We start from the raw sequence: 27249 nt of genomic DNA on the forward strand, positions 1-27249 counted from the left end.
GGCTGTGGCTTTAATGACGTCATACGGCCAACACAAAATGCCGTGCAATACCCGCAAAACCTGAACGCAAACAGAGAGGCAGCGAGAGCATGAGAGCAAGAGTGAGCGTGCCCGCTCAGCAAGCGAACGCTCTCGCAACAGCCAAGCTGTGCAGAGAACAAGAGAGGGAGTGAGACAGAGAGCGGTTGCCAATACACACCCGCACTCTCCCTCTCTCTTTTTCTATATGGATTTCCATCTCTGTATATCTCCTTTTACATTTATGCTGGAACCTGCACAGCAGGCTGTGTGTGTGCGTGTGTGTGTGTGTGTCTGCTTTTGTATTGTGGGACATTTTTGATTTTTTACTTGATTTAAGTATTAATGAGAATTAATAGCTGACAGCTCAGCTGCAAATATATTTATATAGACATGTATATACAGATATCCACATATATGTATGCTCTTATCATTTATAGAATTTTTTTTACCATGATTTTATTTTGCTGATACGGTATGAAATATTTAAATGGATTTTTTTTTTTTTTTTTTATCTTAAACTGGACTCCCAATAGATGGAGTTGCTCCTTTTTTTAAGGGAAACTCCAAGGGGAGTAACTAGAGTAACTAGAAATTTGAACAGGAAACTATCGCCTATCGCATTAGAGATGGAAAGAGGTGAGAGCTTATAGAAGGTTATAAGTTGCCTAAGCGTAAGAAAAGGTTTCTTAGACAGTGAGCAGCAATTGTAATGCAATACACCAGAAACTATGACGACCCAAATAATTCGTTTGGGAAAATATATTCATATATTAAATAACAAAAAAAAATATTTAATAAAAATAAAAACTATAAAAAAAATCAACATTTGAATATTCAAACCCATAGCTGCCTTAATCAGTAAATAATTAATATAAATATGAATAATGCATATGGGTAATGAATATCGCCAATCCAAATCGATCATAACTAATTTCTTGTTATTCAAAAAGTTTTAACTTTATCAATTTTATATTTAGCTGATATATAAAAAAAATATTCCATTTGAAATAGAATGCGAAATTTCTTAGCCAAAATCTACGCCTTTGATAATCAACAGTGAATTAGATTACATTACAAGCCAAAGTCAAAGCGAAAGCCAGAGCCAAAGCTAAAGCTCAAAAGGTATTTGCTTCGCTTAGCCAAAATACTGCTAATATGGCCAATTAATTAGGCCAAATGATTGGGCAAATGTGAATGCATTTCGTGATTAGCTTCGACCGCAAAAGCGAGCTTTACAAAGGTCGCGAAGGCGAGAAGACGAAGCCGCGATACGTTTTGACAAAACAAAATCCATTATGCTAATTTACAGAAGATTGCTGTTGTTGTTGTTGCTGTAGCTGTTGTTGCTTTTGCTGCTGTTATTGTTATTATTGTTGGTTTTCTTGTGGCGCAGCAGCAGCTTCAAAGGCGCGCAACGCACAAAAGCAAAGCAAAGCAAAGCAACGTCTTGTGGCATGTCTGCCATATAATGCTAACACAGATATGCACACACACATGCATGCCTATATATGTATATCTACTTATCTGCAACTGTATGTGTGCTTGGCTGTTTAAACGTAACGGTAAGGCAGCGCACAACAACAGTAAAATGAAAGAAAAGGTCACGCACTGAACGCTAAGCACCATATAAAATATAATACACACATGTACACAAACACACACGTACCCAAAGAGAGAAGAGGGGGAGAGAGTCAGTGAGAGAGAGAGAGGGAGGGGGAGATAAAGATAGTGAACAAGTGGCAAAGGCGACTAGCTGTTACCTTTCCAGATTTGGGTTCAGTTACTTATTAAATGGACTTGAGGAGAGACTTTAGGCTCCATTTTGAATATAATCAAAATAAATAGAAATATTCTATACATATAATATAATATAGAAATTCTATATAATAATGAATCATTTTAAAAATAATTATAATAATATCCATTCAAAGATTAATTACCGCTAATTGTTATAATTTTTCATCGTTATTAATACGACTTGGGCTCTATTTTAAATATCATCAAAATAAAAAGAAATATTCTATACATATAATATAATATAAGAATTCTATATAATAATGAAAAATTTTAAAAATAATTATAATAATATGCCTTCAAATATTAATAATAATTACCGCTAATTGTTAAAATTTTTCATCATTCATCATTTCTATGAGATTTTGTATGCCGAATAAAAAAAATATAATAATAATAATAATAATAATAATAATTTAATTATAAATAAAATATACAAATTATATTTATAATTATTAGAAATAAATTGCCAAAAAAATCTGGATAAATATTGAAAATATAAAGCATTTAAGAATTTTATAGGATTTCTGGTTATATCCTAAGTCTCCTGACCATTTATAGATAAGCATATAAATAAAACACCTATTAGTACACACACACATACATAGGGTATCCGCACGATAAAATTGATAAATACAACAAAACAAGTGCGCGGCAACAACAAGTGGACGGCCGCTCAGCTAGCCAAGCCACAAGCCCAGGCTGGCTGAATGAAACGCACAACTCACGCATTGCTTTAACCTTAGATTAATCGCACAGCACACACGCTTCTGGGTGGTTGGCTGAGTAAATGGTTGGGGTTACGGGTTGCGAGGCGCTGAGGTTGCTGGCAACAAAATATTTGGTTGCAACAAAAATTAAGTTGAGTGCGTGGCGTTGGAAAATTGTTTGCTCGCATAAGGTGTAAGAAAAATGAACACACACACGCACACACGCGCAAATCTACAATGTAAACACAGCGCGCAGTTGAGAGACAGAGAGTGTGGGAGAGCGACGGACAGAGAGAGAGAGAGAGAGAGCGCGCGCCTAAAGCTGAGCAGCATCCAAGCAGCTGGCTCTGACTCTCAGCTTGATGGAAAATGCCCGGGCAAACGCTTGCGCGCTGCTGCCATGGCTGCTGTGGTTGCTTTTGTTGTTGCCGTGTTGGCTGTTGTTGTTGTTGTTGTTGTTGCTGCTGCTGCTCAAACAATAATAAGTGTTGCCATTGCTTGGGCTAGCGCTTTACCTGTCTCTGGCTGCTGCTGCTGCCTTCATCTGTCCAACAAAAATTTCATGCAGCCCCAGCCAAATTATGTATACGCCCCATGTACACACACACACACACACACACACACTGATAAGCACTGTGTGTGTGTTTGTGTGTGCCAGGCCTTGCCCAGCCGAGTGAAAACTTATTTTCGGTGACAGGCGCTGGCCAATTTGCGCGCTTACGCCGCCTGGCTCAAGCCGAAAAAACGGAGACAGCGACCGCGCCTACAAAGCGACCAAAAGCGAAAAAGGGCCAGAAATACGCTAGGGTAAAGGCGGGGGGTTGGGGCTCTTGGTGCAGCAGCGTTTGTCGCCTTGCTTTAAAAATTCAAAATGGCAGCAAAGCAAAAACTAGCGAAAAGTTCAACAATAAACAGGCAACATTTACTGAGCGAATGCCCACTCGCTCACACACACACACACACACTCTCTCTCTCTCTCTCAGACATTGACGTGTGTTTGTGTGTGTGTGTGTGGAGCCACTAATAATTTAGTAACAGGCAAAAGGCAAAAAGGAATGTAGCCAGCGCAAAGCAAACAACAACAACTGCAACAACAAGTTGAAGCGTTTGCCAACGGGTTAAACTGACGGCCAAATGCACTGTAAAAAAATAGAAATGAAGCTAGTTTATGCTGTAGTCAGTTAGTCTCCTTACTAAGTATAAGTATCCACAGTGAGTTCATAAGTTAGACAAACTAATATTTCATGTCTAGCACATATTAACATTTATATGAGAAATGAGAAAGTTCATATGAGAAAGTTCTTCAGCTTCTTCTTCTCCTTCAGCTTTACATCACTGCATTGATAGAGTGCATTAGTGAGTCAAAAAGAGTATGCAGCCCATGATTATCATTACAATGATTCGGGAAATATTCACACTAATATACCCACTTTAACTGAACAAATTACAGAGTATTAGAACGACTTGTTCGCAACCAATTGAATAACTGAAACAAGGAGCAGAGAGACTATAAACAACTTTACTAATTCGTATACACTATGAACGAGTGTACTCCTCATTAACACTCAAGCCAATATACCCAACCTAGGTACATATAATTTATAGAGTATTGCAATGAGTCGCATGCGAAAAGTGAAAGAAACATTTGCACTTCCTGCTCTTTTCTATAGCTCCCCAACGCTACTCCAAATCCCCAATACACTGACTCCCGCTTTAGCTACCTGCCACGCCTTCCTCACTGCCTGCCCACCACATTCTGCTTGCTCTCATCCTCTATTCACATTGTTGCTGTGTTTATGTCTCGCATTGAAATTGCTCGCTGAGCGGGTCAGCGGATGGCAGCGCCAAAAGGAAAATGTGTCAACTGAAATAAATGATTTTCTTTTTGCCGCTTCATTTTCTTTCTATGTTTTTTTTTCGTTTTTATTTTATTTTTTTGTTTTTTCTTTCATTTGCGCTTCATTGCAAATGTTCGCCTATATTTTAGTCGTGTTTTTTCTCTCGCTGCTGCTGCTGCTGTCGCCCTCGCATTGCACATTGCACATTTGTCCAGTGTTTGGCGTTTGGGCTCATGTCCCTGCCACGCCTACAGCCATCAGACAACTGCCGCCGCTGCTGCTGCTCCTGATGCCTGAGCTGATGCTTCTGCTGATGAGTGGTGAGTTGTAAGTGGTGCGGTGTGGTGGTGCTCTTGGTATTGGCGTTGAGTGTATGGCACATTAAGAGATGGCACAACACATGCTGGTTATGTAGGTGGGCACAGACACGCCCTCCTAACGCCTACATATCATGCTAAGAAGACAGCAGCACAGAATTACATGCTGGCTGTGCGCCATGTACAGTGGAACATCGCTAAACTCGCTATTAGCTATAATTCATGTGAGAACTCTATGGAAATTGTTATGATTTAAAGCACAGTTTGATATCGAGAAAATAGAGGTTGATGGAGATATAAAGAGAAGACTTGATTGAGTAAGAGGGTTAAAAGAGAGAGAGAGAGATAACTACTTAGGAAGATAAAGAGAATGAGAAATGGAAAACTGCATAGAACTACAACGAGAGAAATAGAGAGAAAATAACAGAAAAGAAGGAAACGGAGAGGGCCAAAGAAAAGCAAGGAAAACATAATGGGAGAAGGAATGGGAAAGGTATAAATCGACATATAGACAGAGAAAAAGGAGAGACATCATGAAAAAAGGAAAGAGATAAGCTGAGAGGGAGAGGAGGATAGCAAGGCAGTTAGAGAGTGAGAAAGAAAACTACAGAGTCATAGAAATCCAGACCAAGACATAAAATGTGAGAGAAAGAGAGAGATAGAGACACAATAAAAATCGCCGCTTATATTTATGAAAGAAACGTAATAAGGGAAACTATTTTGTTAGATCTTGACCAACTAATAGATTTTTTAACTAAGCGAAATCTCACAATCGTCTAACAAATTATTCTGAATGAATTATTTGAAGCCGCTCTGACTAGCATGGAATTCATAGCCTGGGAGTTCGTATTTTCTTAACTAAAGGTTAATTTTCATAAAAATATAAACTTGGCACATAAATTTAAGCCCCTTTACGCTCCGTATTAGTCAAAATGATTTGTCTATCATTTCTGTTGTTTGTTGTGCTTTTGGCAGCCACTGTTTGCTGCGAGTGGTAGAAAGGCTCCAGCGCAGCTTCTCGCGCCTGCTGTTCACAAAATTTATATATATATATTTATAAATGTATGTGTGTGTGAGTCTATGTGTGACAAGGCAATTCCTCTGTTGCTCCATAACCATTGCCAAAGTAGTTATGTTGTCGTTATTGTTGTTGTTGTTGTTGTTTCGCTTTTGTTTCGAACATTGTTGTCGTTGTCATCATTGCCCCGGCTGGCCCCAGCGCTGGGCTTTGGCATTGTGTTGGTGCAGGCCACGATTGTAGCTGCTAGCGCCCCAAGCATAGAAAACTTTTTTTTCATTTTATACATACATATATATCTATATATGAGTTTGCAACAGCCCCACCCATGAACAAGCATACACACACACACACACACAGAGAGACACAGCGGCACACTCACACTGGCACGCTGGCACAACGGGGTTAAATAAGCTGTTAATTATGTGTTTAAAATTTCTGACATGACGCAGTGCAAATTATTTATTTACGATTTATTTTTAGCTCAATCTACATCTGTGTGTGTGTATGTGTGTGTGTGTGTGTTTGCTGGGAAAATATGCGACAGTGCGCAATTTAGCCACCGAGCTTCCAGCACGGTGTCAAGCCTGCCGTATACGCAATATAAAGCATACGCAACGTGTGCGCCCCAGTCAGTCCCAAATGTCTATGTCTTTGTATTTGTCATTTTCTGTGTTCTGCCGCCAGCAACAAATTACGTACTTTGTGGCTGTGCGTGTGTGCCATTTGTCTGCTCTCACAATTGCAAACAATTACATACGGGAACAACAACAAGATTTCGTACAATAAATATATACATATATTGCTAACCCCAAAAGTAAATAATTCACTCGAAATTCTGCATTGGTCGGGAAAACTAAATAAAAGTCAGCTTAAAACAATATTTATAGATTGCTATAACTATAAGAATCATATAGATTTTGCTCGATTCTATAACACATACTGATGCAGCTATGCGTAAGTAAAGTCATTCAAGTCAGCCAAAAGAGTTGATCATAGATTCGCTCACAATCCCTACCAACTGTGCCCATTTAATTGACATACTCATGTTAGGCTCTGAGACCGAGAGGTATATATTAATATAGATATTTTTAGGGCTGATCGATATTTCATACAGGCTCTTACAGCTAAATTTAGTAGTAGTAAGATTTTATAATATATGATGATAAATATCCCAACTGTAAGACAAAAATTGTTTAGCCATTCGTAATTATTCATCTGCCATCTAGGATAGCATTGGGTCTCTGACTCTTAAGCTGCTAATGGACTGAATGAGACTAACAAAGATAAAATAAAAGTATTAATCTGCCATCTTACCAAAAAGCAACAGTTCATACATATAATATAATACCTCCAAAATGATTCAAACTTTAACCAGAAATTTTGCAACGTTATCAAATTATTTATGTTGGTCTAAGAAATATTCAAGCTTCAAAATAAAAGAAAATGAAATGATAGCAAAATAAGGGTAAACGTAAGATTTTAAATCATTCAAATTGCTAAATTGTCATCCATATCCATCACAATCACAACGACAATCACTGTGACGCGTCACGAGTCACAATCGCAAATCAGTTGAGCATTTTCTGCTCTCTTTCTGTTTTTCCTGTTTGGTTTCTTGGGGCGCTAAGATTTCCGCTTAAATAATTCAAAATTTGTCGAAATGACAAATTACCCAACGTTTGCTGCCTGCATGTGTTTCATTAATTTAACGCTGTCGCACACACACACACACGTACACACAACGGCAGTTATATACATATACGCACACACGCGCGAGGCGCAAAAGCTTTGGCATTTCATTTTCATAAATTTGGCCAGCCACAGCAACAAATGACAACGGCAAACTCAATCAATTTGCGTGTGTGTGCGCGAGTGTGTGTGAGTGTGTGTGCGAGAGTGTTTGTGTGAATGAGTGCGTATACGTGATTCGCTTGGGCGTACGAAACGTACTGAAGCTTCATACCAAAAATTTATGCTTATTAAAAATCAAACAGTGCGCAGTGAAAAGTCAACTTCAGCATTGAATCCGACTCCTTAAATGTCCTTATTACTGGCCATAAACTGAATTCATAAAAATCATAAATGCTTATTTTGATTATAATGAACTCTTTAAAATATTGAGACTTTTTTAATATGTAGATCTAAGATATACACTTACGTTTATACATAAGATAAGATAAATTCATAGTTATATTATGATTTGTATTTAAATTTAATACTTATGCTCAAGAGATATGAATATACATAGATATTATTCCAAATTAAAGGCAAACTTTGTTTTGATATTCTTGCTCTTCTATCTAAATATCTCAATTGAAGTAAATTTCATATGACTGGGTAAATGCTCTCAGCTCTTTAGCTGCAGCAAAATGTCGTACTTAACGTAAGTGAAAGCTTCATTTGTAAAGCAAAATGAATTTGATATTTAAAGAGCAACTGTCAACAGCTTGGCACACATAAATGATTGCAAGTCTTGGTCAATATATGACGCATACGACAAGTGTGCCAGCAGCAGCAGCAGCAGCAGCAGCGTCAGTAAATGAACTATATAGAGACTGAAATGCACGTTACACTAACGGCAAACAACAACAACAGCAGCAACAACAACAACAACAGATATGACAGCAACATCTACTAGCGCAGAGCTTTAGCCGGCGGCCACGGCTGCTGCTGCTGTTGCAGTTGCTGCTCTGCTTGTATCCCGACGATTTAGCTGATTTATGTTGATTTGTGAGCGAGAAGTGCCAGAGCTGCTTGCGTGCTGCCATACCCAGCAGCAGCAGCAGCAACAGCAACAGCAACAGCACCAGCAAATATAGTTAGTGGGGCTTAGGCAGCCAGCAGAGGCCCAAAACGTTTGCTGCGACGCTGAGGCAGGGCAGGGCAGTAGCGTGAGCTTAATGCCAACAATAACAAGGACTTACCAACAGCTACAGTTACATACAGCAGCAGCAGCAGCAGCAGCAGCAACTACTCACTCACACCTTTTGCTCCCTACTCTCACTCACTCCCACTTCCACTCCCACTCCCACTCTCTCGCTCTCTTCTTTCGCTTAGTCTGCTGAGAGCTGAAGCGTGCAGCTGTCGGCCCGGTTTAGGCTTCGTCTCTTGTGCTTCGGCTTCGTATGGCAGCTTCGGCATTTGTTTTCTGTTACGCTTCGTCGGCTCGGCAGTCGCGCCCAGCTTCGTGCTCTACTCTAAACACTGTGCCAGTCGGTCCTGCACGAAGAGTGCTGCCAGCCTGCTGCTTCTTCTTATTTCAGTTTCTGTGTGCTGAGCGCGTCGACGCTGACGCCGCCGACGACGCCAACGTAGGCGCTGCTGCTGTTACTACTGCTGCTGCTGCTGCTGCCCGAGTCACAAGTCCGAGTCCGTGTCCGTGTCGAGTTGAGTGCAGACGTTTTGTCCTCGTGAACGCTGTGTGCAAAAAAGAAAAAAAAAAGAAAAGAAAAGAAAAACAGAAAAAATAAAGCAAAAAAGAAAAGAAAATAGTTCAAAGCGAGCCATAGATACATTTTCCACTTCTTCTCTGGTATGGCCAAGAGCAAACACAGTTTAAATAAAAGCCAACAGAAATATGCCAAATTCCGCACAATGTAACTCACTTAAATTCGATAATTTTGGATTATAACAAATATGTATAAATATATATGTATATGTATATGTGTATGTATATGTATACAAAGTGTAATATATATGAACTGTGCTTCAATCTGGCGCTGGGCGAAAAAGAGGCGTAGCTGCAAAAATCGAAGCCAACTTTATGCATATTTCTTGGTGTAGAGAGCGCGTCGTGCGTTTGTGTGTATGCGTGTGTGTGTGTATGAGTGTGTAAGAGCTAAGCACAGTAAATGTGGGCTAAACAATTTAAACATATTTAAATTAAATGTAATATATATATATTTTTGGCATAAATTAGAAATTAAAAAAAAAAAAACTTTTTTAAAGTATTCATTAAAAATGTAAAAGTGTAAAGAAAAATAGCCAAGAAAATTTTAAACGTGTACGCTTCACATATACGTACACACACGCACACTCACACACATACGCACAACAAAAAAGAAACCCTAAATAAATACTAAAAAGTGTAGGCAAAAAGGAGTCTGCTGCAGCGCGCGTGTATTTGACTGTGTGCGTGCGTTCGCGTGTATGTGTGTGTGTGTATACGTTCTTTTGGCTGTATTAGTGGCACTCTGCATAAGTTAGGAGCATCGCACCGCGCCGTCAAATTCGTCGGCGTCTTCGTGCGCTTCGCTTTGGCAGCCGCCTTGACGCTTCAGTTCTGACAGCCTCCGCCCCATGCGTCCTGCTAACTTGGCTTTGTTTTATTTGCCAGTAAATTGTTGTTGGCTTGGCCGCTCGTTGATTAGCCTGATGAGGCAGGCCGGCCCGCATATGCTTTTAATTGCCAAAAACGTGCAGACCCACATATCAAACAGCCAACAGACACACACACACACACACAGACAGACAGTTGGTTAGCTGTGATAAAGGAGCTCGCTTGTGCTAATGATACTGGCCCCAAAGCTTAATGGCTTAAAGTCTTAGCCAGCACCTCAAGCGCTGGCAACTGAACCGAGAAATATATACCTATATATACAAAGTATGTATATATATATATGTAAGATCTATGGATATACTTGACAGACTTTGGCAGAAACTTAACGGCAAAAGCTGTCTATAAAATCTGATTAAGTAATTTGCAAGTTGGCCATCATCAAATATGCGAGCGAGGCTCCAAAAGTTGTTGGCAGCTGTATGGGGCCATGCATATTAAAGCGCCTCGTTTTGTAGGTCATCAAATATGTAAAACTCATTAATAAACTCTCAGACAAAGGCCATAGGCTCAGCACGCAGTTTCAATGGCAGCTTACACGCACACACGCACACTGATACACATATTCATAACTGAAACTTAATTAATATGAGCTAAAGTCTTATCAGGCATAATACAGTGCAGCGCGTATGTTCATGTACGCCAATCAGTGTGTGTGTGTGTGGGTGTGTGTATGTGTATGTGTGCTTATGTAATTTATTTGGCAAGGCAAAAAGGCTTAGCTCCTCGCATGCCTTTTTAACAAGTTGAAACAACAGGCAAAACAGCCATGGCAACAATACAGCACACACTCACACACACACACACACACACATCCACACATTCGTGCACAATCGCATACAAAACAACAATATTTAAGCGTCTGGCACAAATTTGAAATGCTTTGCCACAAAATGCAATCAAAGCAAACGGTGAAGGCGAAATTTTTGGAAAGCAAAAACCACACACACGCAAGCATACACATACAGCCACACGCACACACACTCACTCACATACTAAACAAAACCACTTAACGAGATATGTGCAAATGTATAAAAAGGCACGAGAATTTAGGGGGAGAAAAAAAAACATATTACAATGAGGAGGCGCCGGAAGAAGCCTAAGCGGCATACAAATCAAATGCGCTTAGAGAGAAAAAAAGCTAAAATTAAAAAAGAAAACACACACACATCCATACATACATACATATAGCAATACAAAGGACCTACGCGCACTCACACACACACACACACACACATGCAGCTGGCTGGTGGCAGGAGCCAAGTAGCAAGCGTTTATGCTAAACAGAGTGTAACTGCCGGGGTTGCCTGTTTGCCAGTGACATTTCTGCAAAAAGCCAAGTCCAAAAGGGAACAAAAACATGGCCCAAAGCACAGCCGAACAGACCGACAGACAGACAGACAGCCACAGAGAGATGTCGAGAGGCAGAGACAGAGGCTGAGTGTGAGCTGAAGAGCCTCTGCCTTTGCAGACTTAGCATACTTACAGGAGCGCGCTCTCTCTCTCGCTCGCTCTCTCTCTCTCTCTCTCGGCGTGTAGCAGGCTCAAGCTATTTTTGGCTTCAACGAACTCTCTCTCTCTCTCTCTCTCTGTGCAGGCTGTGCTCTCTCTCGGCCAAATGGCACTAACCAACTGTCAACGGGTCTGGCCCGATTGCCAACGCGGCCAAACGCCATTCAAACGCGCAGCTGAGAAAATGTAACGGACGCAAGCAGCCAGCAAAAATATAAATAGTATATATATACATATATATTTGCATATATCTATATATATATATACATCATACACAGATACATATATATGTGTACAGTACATATATATATATATATCTACGGAAGACGAAAGCTGAACAAGCAGAAGAAGTGGCAAAAACCAAACAAAATTACAAGTATACAAAAGAGCTAACGCATCTGTGTGTGTGTGTGTGTGTGTGTGTGTGCGTGAGCGAGTGCGTATGTGTGTCAGTATAACTGTGCTGTTGATATGTGTCTGTGTGTCAGTATACTAATACGCATGCATAGATTGAATGCTGAATTTGCAAGGCTTTAGAAATTTGAAATGGAAAGCAAACTGAGAGCACCAGCTAGACAGCTTCATATATGTATAGACCTATATATATATATTTATACATTTTGTGAATAACTGATATTGCTAAAATTGAAGATTATTATTAAAAATATATTCTAATACTGAAAAAAATTCAAAATTCCGAAAGAAATTAATGCAATATTTTAAAAGTGCAAAAAAACTGTGAACTCAGATCAACACACTAAGCTCAAACTGTAAAGAATATATAAAAGAAATATTTGAAAAAATTAACTAAATAAATTTAAATAAATATATAATGACGAAAATTAATTCTAAAAGAAATAACGAAAAATAAAAATACATCATAGAAATATGTATTTATTATATGAAGATATGACGATGAATATGCATATGCATTTATACAAAATAAATATATAAAAAAATATAAAAGCAAAAAAAGTTTTTAAGCTAAATTAAAACAAAAGTAAAATAAAGTAGAAGAATTAAAAAAGAAGATATTTAAAAATAATCATAATAATCCAATAAATAAATATATTAATAATAAATAAAAATAATGCTATAATAATAATAATAATAATGCTCACGAAAAAAAAATTAAATAAATAAAATAAAAACAACTAAATTACAAATAAACAATCTTGAAAAAATTTCGAAAATTCAAAAATAAAATTACAAACTTGAGTTAATATTTTTCTATCATGCATAAAATACATGAAAATTAATCGGCAACTATCTAACTTTTTAATTCGAAAATCGGTAACTAAAATCACATAACAAACATGTTTTTTTGTTTTAATATTTCAGTGTTGAACTATTAGAAACTTAACGAAAGAAATTAAACAATAAGGAAAGACACACAACTTAATTGGAAATCGTAGTAAAAATGTCAAAGGCTAAAGCTAAAGGCAAATTAAATAAACGAACAATTCCCAAATCCAAGCATCTAAAATGAGACAATTCAACTGCAACAACAGCAACAACAACAATAACAACAACAGCGGCAGCAGACGCAGCTTAAAGGTCGAGGACAATAAAGGTGCAGTGCGAATATAGCAATAAGCAGGACACTTAACCAAAATAAACAACAAACAAAACAAAAAAAGAAGGCTATGGAATGGAGCATCTATTTGGATGACGAATTGAAAGAGCGACAAAGCGACAGAAATAGAAAAATGAACAGCATACTGAGCTAGAGTCGAGTCAACGCAGCAGCCGCAAAGCGAATGAGAGAGAGCAGAGCGAGGGCTAACACGAGGCAATTGGCAATTGATGTGGCCGCGGACAACAACAACAACAACAGCAGCAACAGGAACAACAACAAGGCAACGGAGCAGAGAGACAACCAACCAGGAGGCGGCACAACAACAACATCAGCACCAGCATCAGCATCAACAGGAGACAATCGCTGGTATAGTGTCTCATGCCAGTCGTCGTCTTCAGCGGCACACGCCCAGCGCAGTTGAGCTCGAATCGATCTCCAATTCAGTGCTGCTCTGTCAGCTATTGATGCTATTCGTTTTGGCATTGTTCTGGTTGAGCTACGCCTGGCCAGCGCGCAGTCAAACGATATCGCATTGGCAGCGCATGCATTGAGACATTAACTAACACACGCACACACACAGAGACACACTTACACAAAGACACACACATACACACATACACAGCTACTAACGCATGCACTGATGTACTGACTGAATGCCTCGCTGCCTAAACATACAACAACAACAACTAAATCACTGACTGAGCGACAGGAAATTAGAATTGGATAAGCAAAGAAGCTATACAACTGAACGAAGGCAAAGAAGAGGAAGAAGAAGAAGAAGAAGCAGAGATCATTACTTAACTAAATACTGCAACTGTAACTGTAAAACATCAACTAATACTTACTTTATACCAACAATAACAACAACAACAACAACAAATTACATTTTTAATGCCACGCTAAAGCAACAAAAACAAAAACCAAACGAGAAAATTTTTAACTAAGCAATAATTCGCACCCTTCCAAGTCAAAAGTAAACCCTTTTGACTTTTGCCACGCACCACAACAGCAACAACAACAACTAATTGCACCACCATGAGTGTTTCAGCAATGGATAAATTAACTATACTAACGCCCCGCACCCGGACGCCCCTGCTAACAATTTGGCTAGCCATAAATATGGCGCTAATCGTACAGGAGACGGGCCCCAAACGGAGCACCACAGTGCAATCTGCGTAAGTTATGCAAATTGATTGATCTGAATAGATGTAAGCCTTCTGTAATGGGGAACTGTATAATATCTTCGTTCTCATGAGTCCACTAAAGAAATAAAAGCTGATTGACTGATTGCTAGACTAAATATGTATCGAATGGATTATATATCTTTAGTCTATGAATCAATTGATCAATGTATCTAATATCAAAAGGAATGTTAGAGTACACAGTCGATTGATTGATTGATTTACTTTATGCATATGTAATCTTTCTGTATAGGAAAATTCGCCCATGTAAATATTGTTTAATAGGAATAAAAACAGAGCATAGATTAATTACTATAAAGACACATATATATTGATTGATATTACTGAGCAGCATAATACAAATTTTTCCGATTATCCGATTGATATATCAGCAAATTGACTTTTTGACACCCCCTAAATGAAAATACATTTGCCTAAGAGCCAAGCGTAAGTGTTGATTGAAACAATTAGTTGATTATTTGATTTACATGGTTAGGCTGATACTTTGGAACTCTTGTCGTCATTCCAGTCAGAATAGATATAATTAATGAAGTTCACATAAACAAGTTATTCTATTTGTGGTGGAATGAGAAACTTCAATAGTTGTTTGAATGATAGACTTTGTGTAATTAAAACGAAACTTTGAGATAAAAGTTAGTTAGAGATAATAGTTAGCATAGTTTGATATACTTCCAAGTAAAAAGGATTATCCACATAAAAAGAATTATTCAATGCTAAATGGAGGTAAGAGTTAGTACCGATGCTATGATATACTTCGAAGTGCTTAAAACAGATTTCTCAAGACTATCATTTCATATTCCAATCTACTTGGCTTAGAGATTGAGATAGTAATAGAGAGATATCATATGGATAGAGTGCTAAGAAGTTAGTCTCTTGAGGCTCAGTTTATGTTGAGATTATGTAAATATATTCGATACACAGATATAGTTATAATTAAACTTATAGTATTCATATAAAAATCACTATATATATCCCATATATGCAAATATATATTCCTCTCACTCAACCTATCCAAAATAAATTGCTGAATAAAAAATAAAGCGCTTAAGCTCAATATTTTAATAACAATAAATTTTATTGTAGCGACAGTTTGCTGCAATGCACAACTGCAGCAAGTGCTGTGTGTGTTTGAGTGTCTGTGTGTATGTGTGTCGCAATGGAGTCATAGTTCATGCTAATTTATGATTATACAAAATTAGTTGACTGCGGCTGGCTCTGGCGCTGCCACTGAAAAATGTTCAGCGTGGCTAATTAGGCGCAATGACAGCTTGTTTTCGACCAGGTCAACAGTAAATGCTACAGTAAATACTGCTACAGTGAGGACGCGTTTTGTTTTTTTTTTTTTTACTTTCGAAATAAATGTTAGCAATTTATTAAGCTCGCATTTGCATGCGGCCCAAGGGCCATTAAAAAGCGACGCAGGCTAAAAAATGACAACTGGCTGGCGCAGCACTCGTAATTACCAACTGGCTAGGTACAGGGTAAAAGGGGAGCGCGAAGGGCTGCCACATACCCCTTACATATTAAAGAGAAAGGTAGTTTGTTTGGCTTTCGAGAGGTGCATGCGACATATTTGATTAGCGGGCCAAAAGAAATGTCCACAATTGTGGCATTTGGCAATGTTTTTGCTTTTCCTTTTCGGGTTAACGTTCATTAGGCCATATTTACGTGCAGTGAAAAAAGAGAATGACAGAGGTTGAGGTAGTGTAGACACACACTCACACACACACTCACACACATACATAACATTTGCATAAGCCGCCCAAAGCAGGCAATTGAAGTAAATCAAATGGCTGGGCCCAAAGTCTCCGAGGCGACTGCCACTAACTAGAGCTGAGACATACAAATGCACGTTTATGGGCTTAGCCGATCGCGTGTAGTGCCTATCCAGCTGGGCGGGGCAGGCAAAGGCAGAGGCAGAGATGGGGCCGCGAATGTCGTGGAAATGTGGCAAGTGGCACGATTTTCAGCACAGTTGGCTGCTTATTTGGGCCAGGCGGCATTGGAGTTGACTTTACGCCACTTTTTCATGCAACATTGCACAGCCAACACACATCCCGCACATGCAGCACAGCAAATGATAGCCTTGCTTGTACACACACACGCACTCACACACATACAGGGAGTAAGTTGCCGCCAAGAAAGGTTAAAGGCCAAAGCAACACAACGACACAATTTGTGCGAGCACAAAAAAAAATGAAATCAAAGAGGAAAAAAAGTGCGACGCCTGCTGCTGTTCACTTTAGACCCAACAACTTCCTGCCTGGCTGGAGACTGGACACGGCTGGCACTAGCTGCTGCTGCTGCTGCTTCTGCTCCTGCTCCTGCTCCTCCTCTCCTTCTGCTTCTTCTATCGCCCGCTGTGCCCTGTTGTGCGGCACTTGCCACACAAGTGCGCACTTCACTTGGAATTTATTGATGGCAGATAATGCCGAAGTGCCAGCGACAAAGCAACACCGCCCAACTGACGACAGCAGCAGCAATGTGTATTGGTAGTGCGTGTGTGTGTGTGTGTTTGTGTGTTTGTGTGTGCCAAGCTGCATCGTTCAGCAGCATGAAAGTAGATTGTTTTGATAGGGCTTGGCCGACTCGCAAATGCACTAAAAACAGATGTGAGCAGAAGAGTTGGGGTCTGAAATATACTTGATTTCATGTGAAATATGTTGACATTTATCTATTTTATTATTATTAAATTTTTCATTTTTAAGAATATGAAATATAAAATAAATTTAAAAAAATAAAAAAAATATAATAATTTATAGAAAATCAAGAATATGAATATTAACAAAAAACTCAACAACAAATAATGTTGAATGTAATTTATTTATTAAATTACCTATAACTTTTATACGTCATCTAGAATTTAGAAACTAGGCCGTAAATTCTGATCAAATTTTCATGCAAGTTTTCCTTATTTTCCCGTTACACATTCGATAACCTAGGACCCATGCCCTATGCAAGTGTATTTGCAAAAAAATATCCTGCCCGAGACGCTGCCAGCAGCTGGGACAACAGTTCGCCGTCGAGTGCCATTGAGCGTAAATTGTTGTTTCTTCACATTTTGAGGATGATTGAGAATATCCACAAAGGGTCTGGCCACAGACAGAATAGAGAATGATGACGAAGAGGGCGAAAGGGGCTACCTAGCTAGCTAGCTAGCTGGGTCGCTGTTCGGCCAGCCTTTGCCATTTTCAATGCGCTTTTCAAATATTTAATAAAGCCCAGACACGGCAGCAGGCAGCATTGGCCCCAGCCGTTTCACTCCTCAATTGTATCTCGTAATGCAATTCGCTCAGCAACATTTTAGCCTTTTCTTTTTCAATATACTTGCCAGCCTTAGCCTGGTTGCTAGACTCTTTTTGTGTGCTTCTGCTGTCTGTTGATGTTCATTTTGAAAATGTCAAGGACTTGTCAGAGTAATGCAGTTTTTTTATGCATTTCCCCTCACATTTAGCTGTTGAATCAATTGAATTTGAAATTTGATTTCATCAAAGCACAATCTAATGCTATGCTTAAGCATATCCCATAAGTGAAGTAAGTGAGAGTAAAGTGAGAAATTTTCTCTTATGGGGTATATAATATATAGCTATGTCTATGCAGACCTTCTTTGCCTATATATAAATATGATTAAAAAGAATGATTTTTAATGAAAAAAAAAAAATATATATATATAAAATATATATCAGTCTTCTCTTCAATTTTTTCTCCAATTGTTGCCTCAATTTCGAGCATATTTCTAATCCCTCAAATATGTTTCTCTTTGTTCGATTCAATAATGTTGTCACACCCACACAAAAATCTAGCTTTTATGCTGTTTGTGTGTTTGTGTGTGTTTGCGTGGGCGTGGTCAGCTTCTAACATGTTTATCCGGCCATTTTTCCTGTGCTCATGCTCCAAGCATCAGCTTTCGCTTCTGAAATATGTTTATTTTTAGGAAACGTCAGGCATCAAGTTATCACTTTATTAAAAAACGCTTAGTCACATGTTGGGTTTCACAATTGCCGCGTAAAAGTCCCGAGTCACCCACCCACACCCACACACACATACACACGGAGAGAAAGTCGTTTTACTGCGTAAAATAAAGGCCTTTGCCAAGTTGTGCTTATCTTGAAGCTGGCAATGCCAGCTAGACTTTTGTCTGACATGGGTGTCCCGGATTTGGAGAGCGAAAGAGTGAGCAGGAGAGAAAGAGAGAGGAAGAGTAGATGTGGTTCTTGCTGAGTGGCAGCAAGATAATGTTTTGCTAGCTGCTTTTTCATTTTTATTTTTTTGCTTTTGCTTTTGCTTCGCATTTCCGTTTTGTTTTAACATAACACTTGAATTTATGCAATGGCGCGTGTCCAACGCAGCGTATACGTAATGGCCCAACGCTAAAAGTGCCACTAAAAACGACAATGACAACGGCAACGGCAATGGCAACAGCAACAGCAACAGCAACAATCACAACAACAGCAGCAGCGGCAACAAACAATAACAAAGATATTTCTTACATTTTCATTTGCTGCCGAGCAACATAAGTTACGCAGGGGCGTTGCCACACACACACACACACCAGCATACTGCCACACACACACACACACACACAGAGAGGTACAAAGGCAAGCATTCAATGTGAGCAGCAACGCTACAGATAAGACAACAAAACAACTGTGGCCAGCGATAATATGGCGGATGGTGTTGGCATAACACTTGGCGACACGTTTTGGGCTTGGACCTAGCGCTCGCTGCTGCGCATGACATTCTATTGTTGTTGTTGTTGTTGCTGCTGCGGCTGTTACAACTTTTATTGTGCTGCTGCTGCTGCTGCTGCTTGAAACTTGTGCAAGCCACTTTGCAATTTTGTGTGTTACTGAAAGGAGCAGAGAAAAAAGCATTGCCTACTTATGCGCGCAGTGCGCCTGCACAATGGGCCAAATAAGCACTTCTGGTGTTCAAAAATGTATGGCTGAAAATGGAAGTTTGTAGCGAAGTTTTAAGAGTTTTCACCAACATTCTCTAGCTGAAACTTAAATAAAATTTTTTATTTTGCATTAACTTTTCGGAAAGTTTCAGCATGAGAATTTCCAATTAGAACTTTTATTTTGCTCGAAAAGTTGTTTTATTTCTATTACCATTATATGCATTCACATTATTTCTTAGGTGTAATAAACATATTTATGCAGCAGTAAATATAACTTTTTATTAGTTCATGCACTTGCAGCAATTGCCTCAGGAAACATGTATATTACAATAAAAATATAATTTATGAACTGGGCCACGCCCACGGCAGATTATTTTGTCCATATTAATCAAGTTATTATAACAAAAATTATAGAGTATAAATAATTTGGAAGAAATTCAGGCTTTACTTGGTGTACATATAAATATTTTTATAAATTTTGCATACCCTGTAATATATGAGAGTCTTTTATCAAACGCTCATGATAGACGAATTATCATGCTCTTGCTTTACAAATCAACATTGAGTCTATAAGCAAATACTTTGCTTGAAGTGCTTATATTGTATACCCTGTAGTCTAAAAGCGTTGGGCATTAGCATTTTTGACAGTTACTGCGAGGACTGTGAAAAAAAATGTTTTAAAATTATGAAACAAATATATGAACATTATTTCTTCTACATTTAAATCGTCTGCTCTAAATCAAATACCCTGTAATTTTTTGAAAGGAGTTGAGCACTTTTTCTGGCCATCATTCGAAATTTAAAATATATAAATTATATTTTTAATAATATATAAAATAATAATATATATATTTATATCACCTATGCCTTTATTAAATACAGGGCAACTGCCAGTTTATCACTTTCGTTGGCTAAGCAGCTAGCAAAGCCTTACAATAAGATAACAAACAGTCAATTCAACTTGTGTGCTTGCTATATGTCTCAATAGGCAAATATTTGGACGCTGCTTGAATATTTTCGAGTGCACTCAATAGCCAAGTAATCCACAGAGACACACACATATGTACACACACACTCACACAGTTATTTACACATGTCTCCCCCTCGTGTTTGCACTGTGGCGTCTGTCCTCGCGCAGCTGCATAAATAAGTAGATAAAATGTGGCATTATAATTAGTTCAGCTCATTTGCATATGACGTATACGACATGCTGTATACGGCCGGCCACGCCCCAATACTGCTTGCCTAGCAATTGCCAGCGCAGAGCGCTGTCAGATTACACATTTTCGCTGTCCTCTTCTGCAGCCGCCGTTTCTGACATGCTTTATGTACAAATATTGTAATAGGCGCAATAACAAATATTGCGCATACGCAGCGGTGTAGGCGCGTATGAAGTGCTGCCATCTTAAACTCAAATCAAATAGCAATCAAAACTTTTTCATTATCCAAAAGGCAAAACCGCATATCAACTGTTGGCAGCCCATCAACTGAAACAACAACAACAACGACAACGACAACAAGTGTAGGAGCTAGAAGCTTGTCTTTTTATTGTATACTCATCTATATGCGTGTATGTATATGTCTGTATGTGTGTGTGTGTATTTACAAATAGGCTGCCATTTTTTTTTTTTTTTTCATTTTGCGGCGGCTTTTGGCTTAATGCGTATACATAAAAGAGACTCAAAGAGAGAGAGAGAAAGGCCGAATGAGAGTAAGAGCGAGCGAGCGAGCGAGAGAGAGAGAGAGTTAGAGAGCGTGTGCGCTCAGTCGAGACTGCCTTGATTACAGCTTACAGCTGCTTGCTAAATTAAAAGCAATTCAGCTCTAATAATAATTGAATCAAAATTTATATGAAAATTTTCAAAATGTGACAAAAGGAAAACGAAAAGCGAACAACGAAAAATGAAGCATTTTCTTGAACTGCGCGCGCGCACAAAGCAACTCATATTGGGTGTTTATTTGCAGGCGTAACTTTTATTAAATTGTGATTTCACTCACGCACACACAAGAGCGGCAAGCACACACACACACACACACATACACTCGAGCAAGACAGTTAAAATGCCAACAAACGCGCTTTAATAGCACAGTTTAGCGCAGAATAGACGCAAATAAACAGAGTCATGCCAGGGACTTGCCATAAATAATACACACAAGCACACACACACTCACATACAGCACATATATGTGCACTCACATAAATAAATATATAAAATATATACATATATATACATTTATATATATACACATATATGTTTATGTGGCCCGTTTGACTGTTTGACTTTGCGTGGGTGTGTGCACTTGGTACCAAATAAAGTAAATGTAGCACAAAAGCACCCACACACACACATGCATACATGTAAACACACATGCAGGCAGTAATACACTCACACACAGACACATGTACCTGCAGCAGCCTTTTCCATTTCATCCGTTTTTATACCCTGTAGCCATAAAATGTCTAGCAACGCAAGGCCTTAATAAAGTTGTATAAATGTTGATGACAGCCAAGAGCTCTGGCAGCTAGCAGCCTATAGAACAAATAACTTATATGTATACATACATTATATGTCCTTATTTATATATCTTTTACAATATGCTTAAATAAATGCATATAGAAAATTTGTTATGTGAAGCACTTTTCTAATATACTGGATATATGTTATGTACTCTGGATGTATGTGAAATAAAACATGACTGTGATACATATACAAATGAATAGACTGTATTCAAGTAACGACGGGACAAATGAATATCGGATTTGAAGATAATGTCTCGTAATAAATATAAAAGAAATCAACGAGACAATGGAACATGGGTTAAGATTTCATAAAAAAGTTCTCTCAGTCTATCTCCTTATCTCACTAACAGTCACTCTCTCTCTCTCTCTTTCTCACTACCCGTCTCTTTCTCTTGTTCTCTTTCTCATTATCTCTCAATTTCTCTCTTAGGCCTTTGGGTGTTTGATTCTTTTTCTTGAGTTTTCGGACTATGTCTCAGATCTTAAAAAGAAATTCCTCCATTTCCTGTAGGATTACATCAATGTATATTTTTTAAATTTTTATTACAGATTTTTCCAATTTCACTCCAAAATTGAACTATTTATTTTACTTTAAAATGTTATTCTTCTTCTTTGTCTTTAATATAGAACTGGCGGCGGCAGCATGTTGGGTGATGTAAACATATCCGCTATACTCGACTCCTTTAGTGTTAGTTACGACAAAAGAGTAAGACCCAATTATGGTGGTAAGTACGAGCAAATAACCATTTACAATAGATAAACATTAATATATGAAGAACAGCTAGACAACACTATAAAAAAAAAAAATATAGGCTAAACGCGGCTTGAATGCGAGGGGGCACCAACTCTATATATCAACAACAACCAAATATTTATAATGTAGCTAAGGCCGTTGCCTCATCATATATCTAGTTTTCTTTTAACTGACTAGCGTTATATACATATATATATTCCATATAAAACAATATATATCAGTATATATATATACCTATATAATCATGCCGTGTTTCAGGACCTCCTGTCGAAGTCGGAGTCACCATGTATGTGCTATCAATCAGCTCGCTCTCAGAAGTGAAAATGGTACAAACTAAATGAAACTTTGTACCTTAAAATAATTTTTTTGTAACGTTAAGCGCTCTCTCTCTCTCTCTATGTATATCTCTCTGTCTCTCTCTCTAACTCGCTCGCATAATCTCTGTCTCTGTTGTTGGAATTGTTTATGTTTTCATGATTTTTTTTCTATTTAGATTTCACTTTACTTTAGTATTTGAATTCTCAATAAAACACTGCTTCAGTTATATAACAACACACACACACATACAAATATATATAAATATATATATAAATAAATATTTATTAATAAACACTTGTTTTTGTTTCTGAAACACGAGTTCGTAGTACAATTTGTATAAAAGTAATTTTCTTCATTTGTGTTTCCTTCTGGCTTTAATTATCAGTTTTTTAGCTCTTCTGTTTCTTTCAATTATGATTTAGCTTATCTTAATTTGAACTTCTTGTAGGTTTCTCGCCAGTTAGTGCTGACTCCTCTTAGGTTCAAACTGTTCGAATAATAGGTACCGAAAGTGAGGCAACCAGAAAAGAAACGAAATCTTGAAGTTGATCTTGAACTTGTTTATTTTAGAACTAACTACAAAACTAAACTTAAGATTGGCAATGCTTTTTTCCTAATATACGACTCTCACGCTTTTACTTAGTGTGTAAAACGAGATTCACTCTCACTCTCTCTGTCTCTCTCTGTGTCAATTTTGTTCTGTAATTGGTTACGAGCACAATTAAACAAGCTTTCCTTACCCTAATTACCTAATTAATCCAATCACACAACAATCTAGAGATTCATCCAACACTCACAATTCCGAAAAGAAAAAAATCAAAGTTAACCTTCGTTTAGCCATTTCATTGTAGATTTTTTGTTCGTCTCCTTCTACTTCCTGATTTTTAATGAGCTCTCTGTCTCCCACACCCCGAAACCACTCACTCACGCATATCATACAAGGCTTTAAGATACAAATTCTCTTAACTTGCAGCTGCCAACAATTCTGAGCCACTCAAAGCTTTTTCAAATGGTGTGTTTAACCGCTTTCACAGCAAACGATAAATTATAAATAATTATAGAAAATGAAACTATTGTTTTTTCATTACGCTACCGTTTATAGCTTTAATAGAGCTGTGCAAAAACATAACAAACAAAAAAATATACTTAGAAAAAAACTCGAATAGTTGATTTGGTTTTCATTCGGCGCGTGCAATAAGACAAAAGCAAAACCTCAAGCACAACCAAATAAAAAATAGAAAAACGCGCACAACTGTACTTTATATACTTAATTTTGCCTATAAAAAATTAAAAATAATAATAATGTGACAACAACAAAGTATTATATAGGGATAAGGACATTAAATAGTTGACAGTGCTAGCAAAAAGTCTGCTGCCTGTCTGCTTTTCATGGTGTGTGTGTAAGATTCATACAATAATTTTTTGGTTACACTAACAACAACTACAACAACAACAAAACGACAACAATAACAACCACAACAACAGCGACAGTCAAACACAAAAATAGCAAGAAAAAAAAAAGAAAATACCTCAATCGTCAATGTGTGTGTGTATATGTTGCAGGTCCCCCTGTGGAGGTCGGCGTCACAATGTATGTGCTCAGTATCAGTTCGGTTTCGGAAGTTCTCATGGTACATACCAACCAAATATAATTTAAAAAAAAAAAAAAACATCATTACCAACAACAACAAAATATATATATAAAAAAGAAAAAATAGAAAATCAAATTTTCTGTTTTCTTTCAAAACAAAAAAAAAAAGAAATCATATGTCTTCCTAATTTAACTCTCAACCAAAAATCTGTACCCCTTATCTCTCTCTGTCATACTCTCCTATTCTCTCTCTCTCTCTCTCTCTCTCTCTCTCTCTGTCCTTTTTGCCTTTACTCTCGCTTAACACACATTTTGTGTCCACAATTTATTCATAGTTAATTTCGCTTGATTTTAATTTCATATTATCAACTCATTTTTCATTTGAAAACATTGAAAGCAAATTGCAAAATTTCCAAATGCATATATATTCATTATACAAAAATATTTAAACATTATTTTAAATATATATATATATAAACATATATTCTAAAAAACAAAATTTTTAACAATTAAATGTTGTGTTCATAATTGTTTTTTTTGCAATGCCATTAAATTTGTCCTTGAGCCAAAATAAAGTACAAATCAAAAAACAACTCATATAACCTATTTTCAATTGGAATTTCATAGACAATCGGGAAAATCTATCTAAGTTTTAATCTTTTGCTACATTACTCTTTGCCTCGTGTTCCATTCTATGCTTTAAATCTAAAAGCTTAAATCTAAAAATAAAGCAATATCTAAAATTTTTATTTTAAACATAACTTGCTCGACTCCTCATCTTAAATTTTTTTTTCCTTTTTTTTTTTTATTGCATCCCACACTAATTGGATAATCTTCATTAATTTTGTATGCAAATGTTATTCTATTCAAAGGCTTTAAGCTTCAAAATTTGTCCACGAATCGTACTTTATTATGGCCAATGGCAAACGATAATCACAGCAGTCCCCACAGACAAAAGACTGCGCGCATGCGTTTTTGTTAAAAAAAAAAATATTTATGAAAATATGAATGAATATGAATCATGTATGTCATATAGCATACTCGTACAATATATGCATATATTCAACTCAATGTCATATGTGATATACATATATATATACAACTACTCAATATAGCAAAACGTATATAAGTGTTCAAGATACTTCTGTGTTTAATTTTTAACATTTTCGACAGGTCAACTGAGCGCTACAGCAAAAAGAAAAGAAAAGAAAATAAATAAATTAAATTAATTCATATTTTGCTTATTCTTTCGAAAATTAATCAATTTTTTAGAGATTTTCGTTCATCAGCCAAAGACTTAAAAAGACTTAAAACATACAGACAATTGGATAAACACAAATTTCTGTTCTAATTCCTTTAATACTCCACTTAATAAAGTAAACATCATGGAAGTTCTGCATTTGACTATATTATAGTTTTCTTCCCCCACGATTTTTCTAACGATTGGATAAATTGGCTCGAAATTTAGCTAAATATATATATATATATAACACTTGCTAACAAACACTTCACTTGAAATGAGGTCGCTAGAGAATAGCATTCGATTGGCCCCCACCCAAGTAAGAAAACAAATAAAAACTGAAAAGTAAAATACTTTTGCGAGCAATGCCAAAACCCATATATGTATAAATATATGTGTGAAATCAGATACACCGTACTTAAGCACCCTCAATACGCTACACATACTAACTGCACCGTTACCGGAGCGCACAATGCTGGGCGAATTGACACGTGCACTGTCTTTTTCTGGTTTTATTTGCTGGGCTTTGGCATCCAGTCAATAGCAATCAATTTATGTGAAATAAACGTGGTTAACATAACAGCAACATGTACACGAGATCGGGGCAATGCAAACACAAAACACGGCACACGAAACAATACCCAGCCGCCTCATGCCAACAGCAATAACAACAAAAACGACAACAATTTTGTAGTTTCTGTCATGCATACACCTTAACAGCAAAACTAAAACATGCGCATAAACATACTATTATATAACTTTATTTCATTTATAAGTTTACACTTTCTATTTCGTTGAAAAGAAAAACACACACACTCATAAAACGAATAAAATGGGTATCTGAAAGATTGTTAAAAATAAAACGAATAGAAACATGCCAAAAATTTCAGCAAGTGATACTAATCGAAGCTTGAGAAGCAAATGTGGTTTTATATATAGGATGGAAACACGGATAAAGATATACAATAGGGGCCAATACATAGATATTTATGATGATACAGATACAGATACAGATACAGATACAGATACAGATACAGATACAGATACAGATACAGATACAGATACAGATACAGATACAGATACAGATACAGATACAGATACAGATACAGATACAGATACAGATACAGATACAGATACAGATACAGATACAGATACAGATACAGATACAGATACAGATACAGATACAGATACAGATACAGATACAGATACAGATACAGATACAGATACAGATACAGATACAGATACAGATACAGATACAGATACAGATACAGATACAGATACAGATACAGATACAGATACAGATACAGATACAGATACAGATACAGATACAGATACAGATACAGATACAGATACAGATACAGATACAGATACAGATACAGATACAGATACAGATACAGATACAGATACAGATACAGATACAGATACAGATACATATACAGATACAGATACAGATACAGATACAGATACAGATACAATACGATAGATAAATAGGATATAAATATATAATTATATTAAAGGTACCTTGACTATATAAATATAATATATAATTTATGATTTTGCCTAGAGTGGAACCTGTATATATAAATATATAGTAT

The 27249-nt window shown here is 37.2% G+C and overlaps 1 protein-coding gene and 1 long non-coding RNA gene across 14 annotated transcripts in view; both read left to right on the forward strand.

Annotated features, from left to right (window-relative positions):
* Positions 1 to 8836: 8836 nt before the first annotated feature.
* LOC122757452 lies at positions 8837 to 13317 on the forward strand. Of its 2 annotated transcripts, none has more exons than XR_006357487.1 (2): positions 8837 to 9297; positions 12891 to 13317. It is a non-coding gene; the product is annotated as an uncharacterized LOC122757452 (long non-coding RNA). The 2 variants fall into 2 exon arrangements; XR_006357486.1 differs by having other exon boundaries at positions 8837 to 9233.
* An 81-nt stretch (positions 13318 to 13398) lies between these two features.
* Positions 13399 to 27249, forward strand: part of LOC6581252 (gamma-aminobutyric acid receptor subunit beta) — a 28973-nt gene continuing 15122 nt past the window's right edge. For 6 of the 12 annotated variants that reach the window (XM_044009506.1, XM_044009513.1, XM_044009505.1 and 3 more), the window contains exons 1-3: positions 13399 to 14303; positions 22379 to 22476; positions 22764 to 22831. In XM_044009506.1, the coding sequence (XP_043865441.1) occupies positions 14164 to 14303; positions 22379 to 22476; positions 22764 to 22831 (306 nt within the window). In that variant the 5' untranslated portion in view covers positions 13399 to 14163. Of the gene's footprint in view, positions 14304 to 22378; positions 22477 to 22763; positions 22832 to 24386; positions 24455 to 27249 lie in introns of all 12 variants that reach the window. The other 6 variants (XM_044009508.1, XM_044009511.1, XM_044009515.1 and 3 more) reach the window with 1 other exon arrangement.

Source organism: Drosophila mojavensis, unplaced genomic scaffold (assembly GCF_018153725.1).
Source record: "Drosophila mojavensis isolate 15081-1352.22 unplaced genomic scaffold, ASM1815372v1 contig_74, whole genome shotgun sequence".
NCBI lineage: Eukaryota > Metazoa > Arthropoda > Insecta > Diptera > Drosophilidae > Drosophila > Drosophila mojavensis.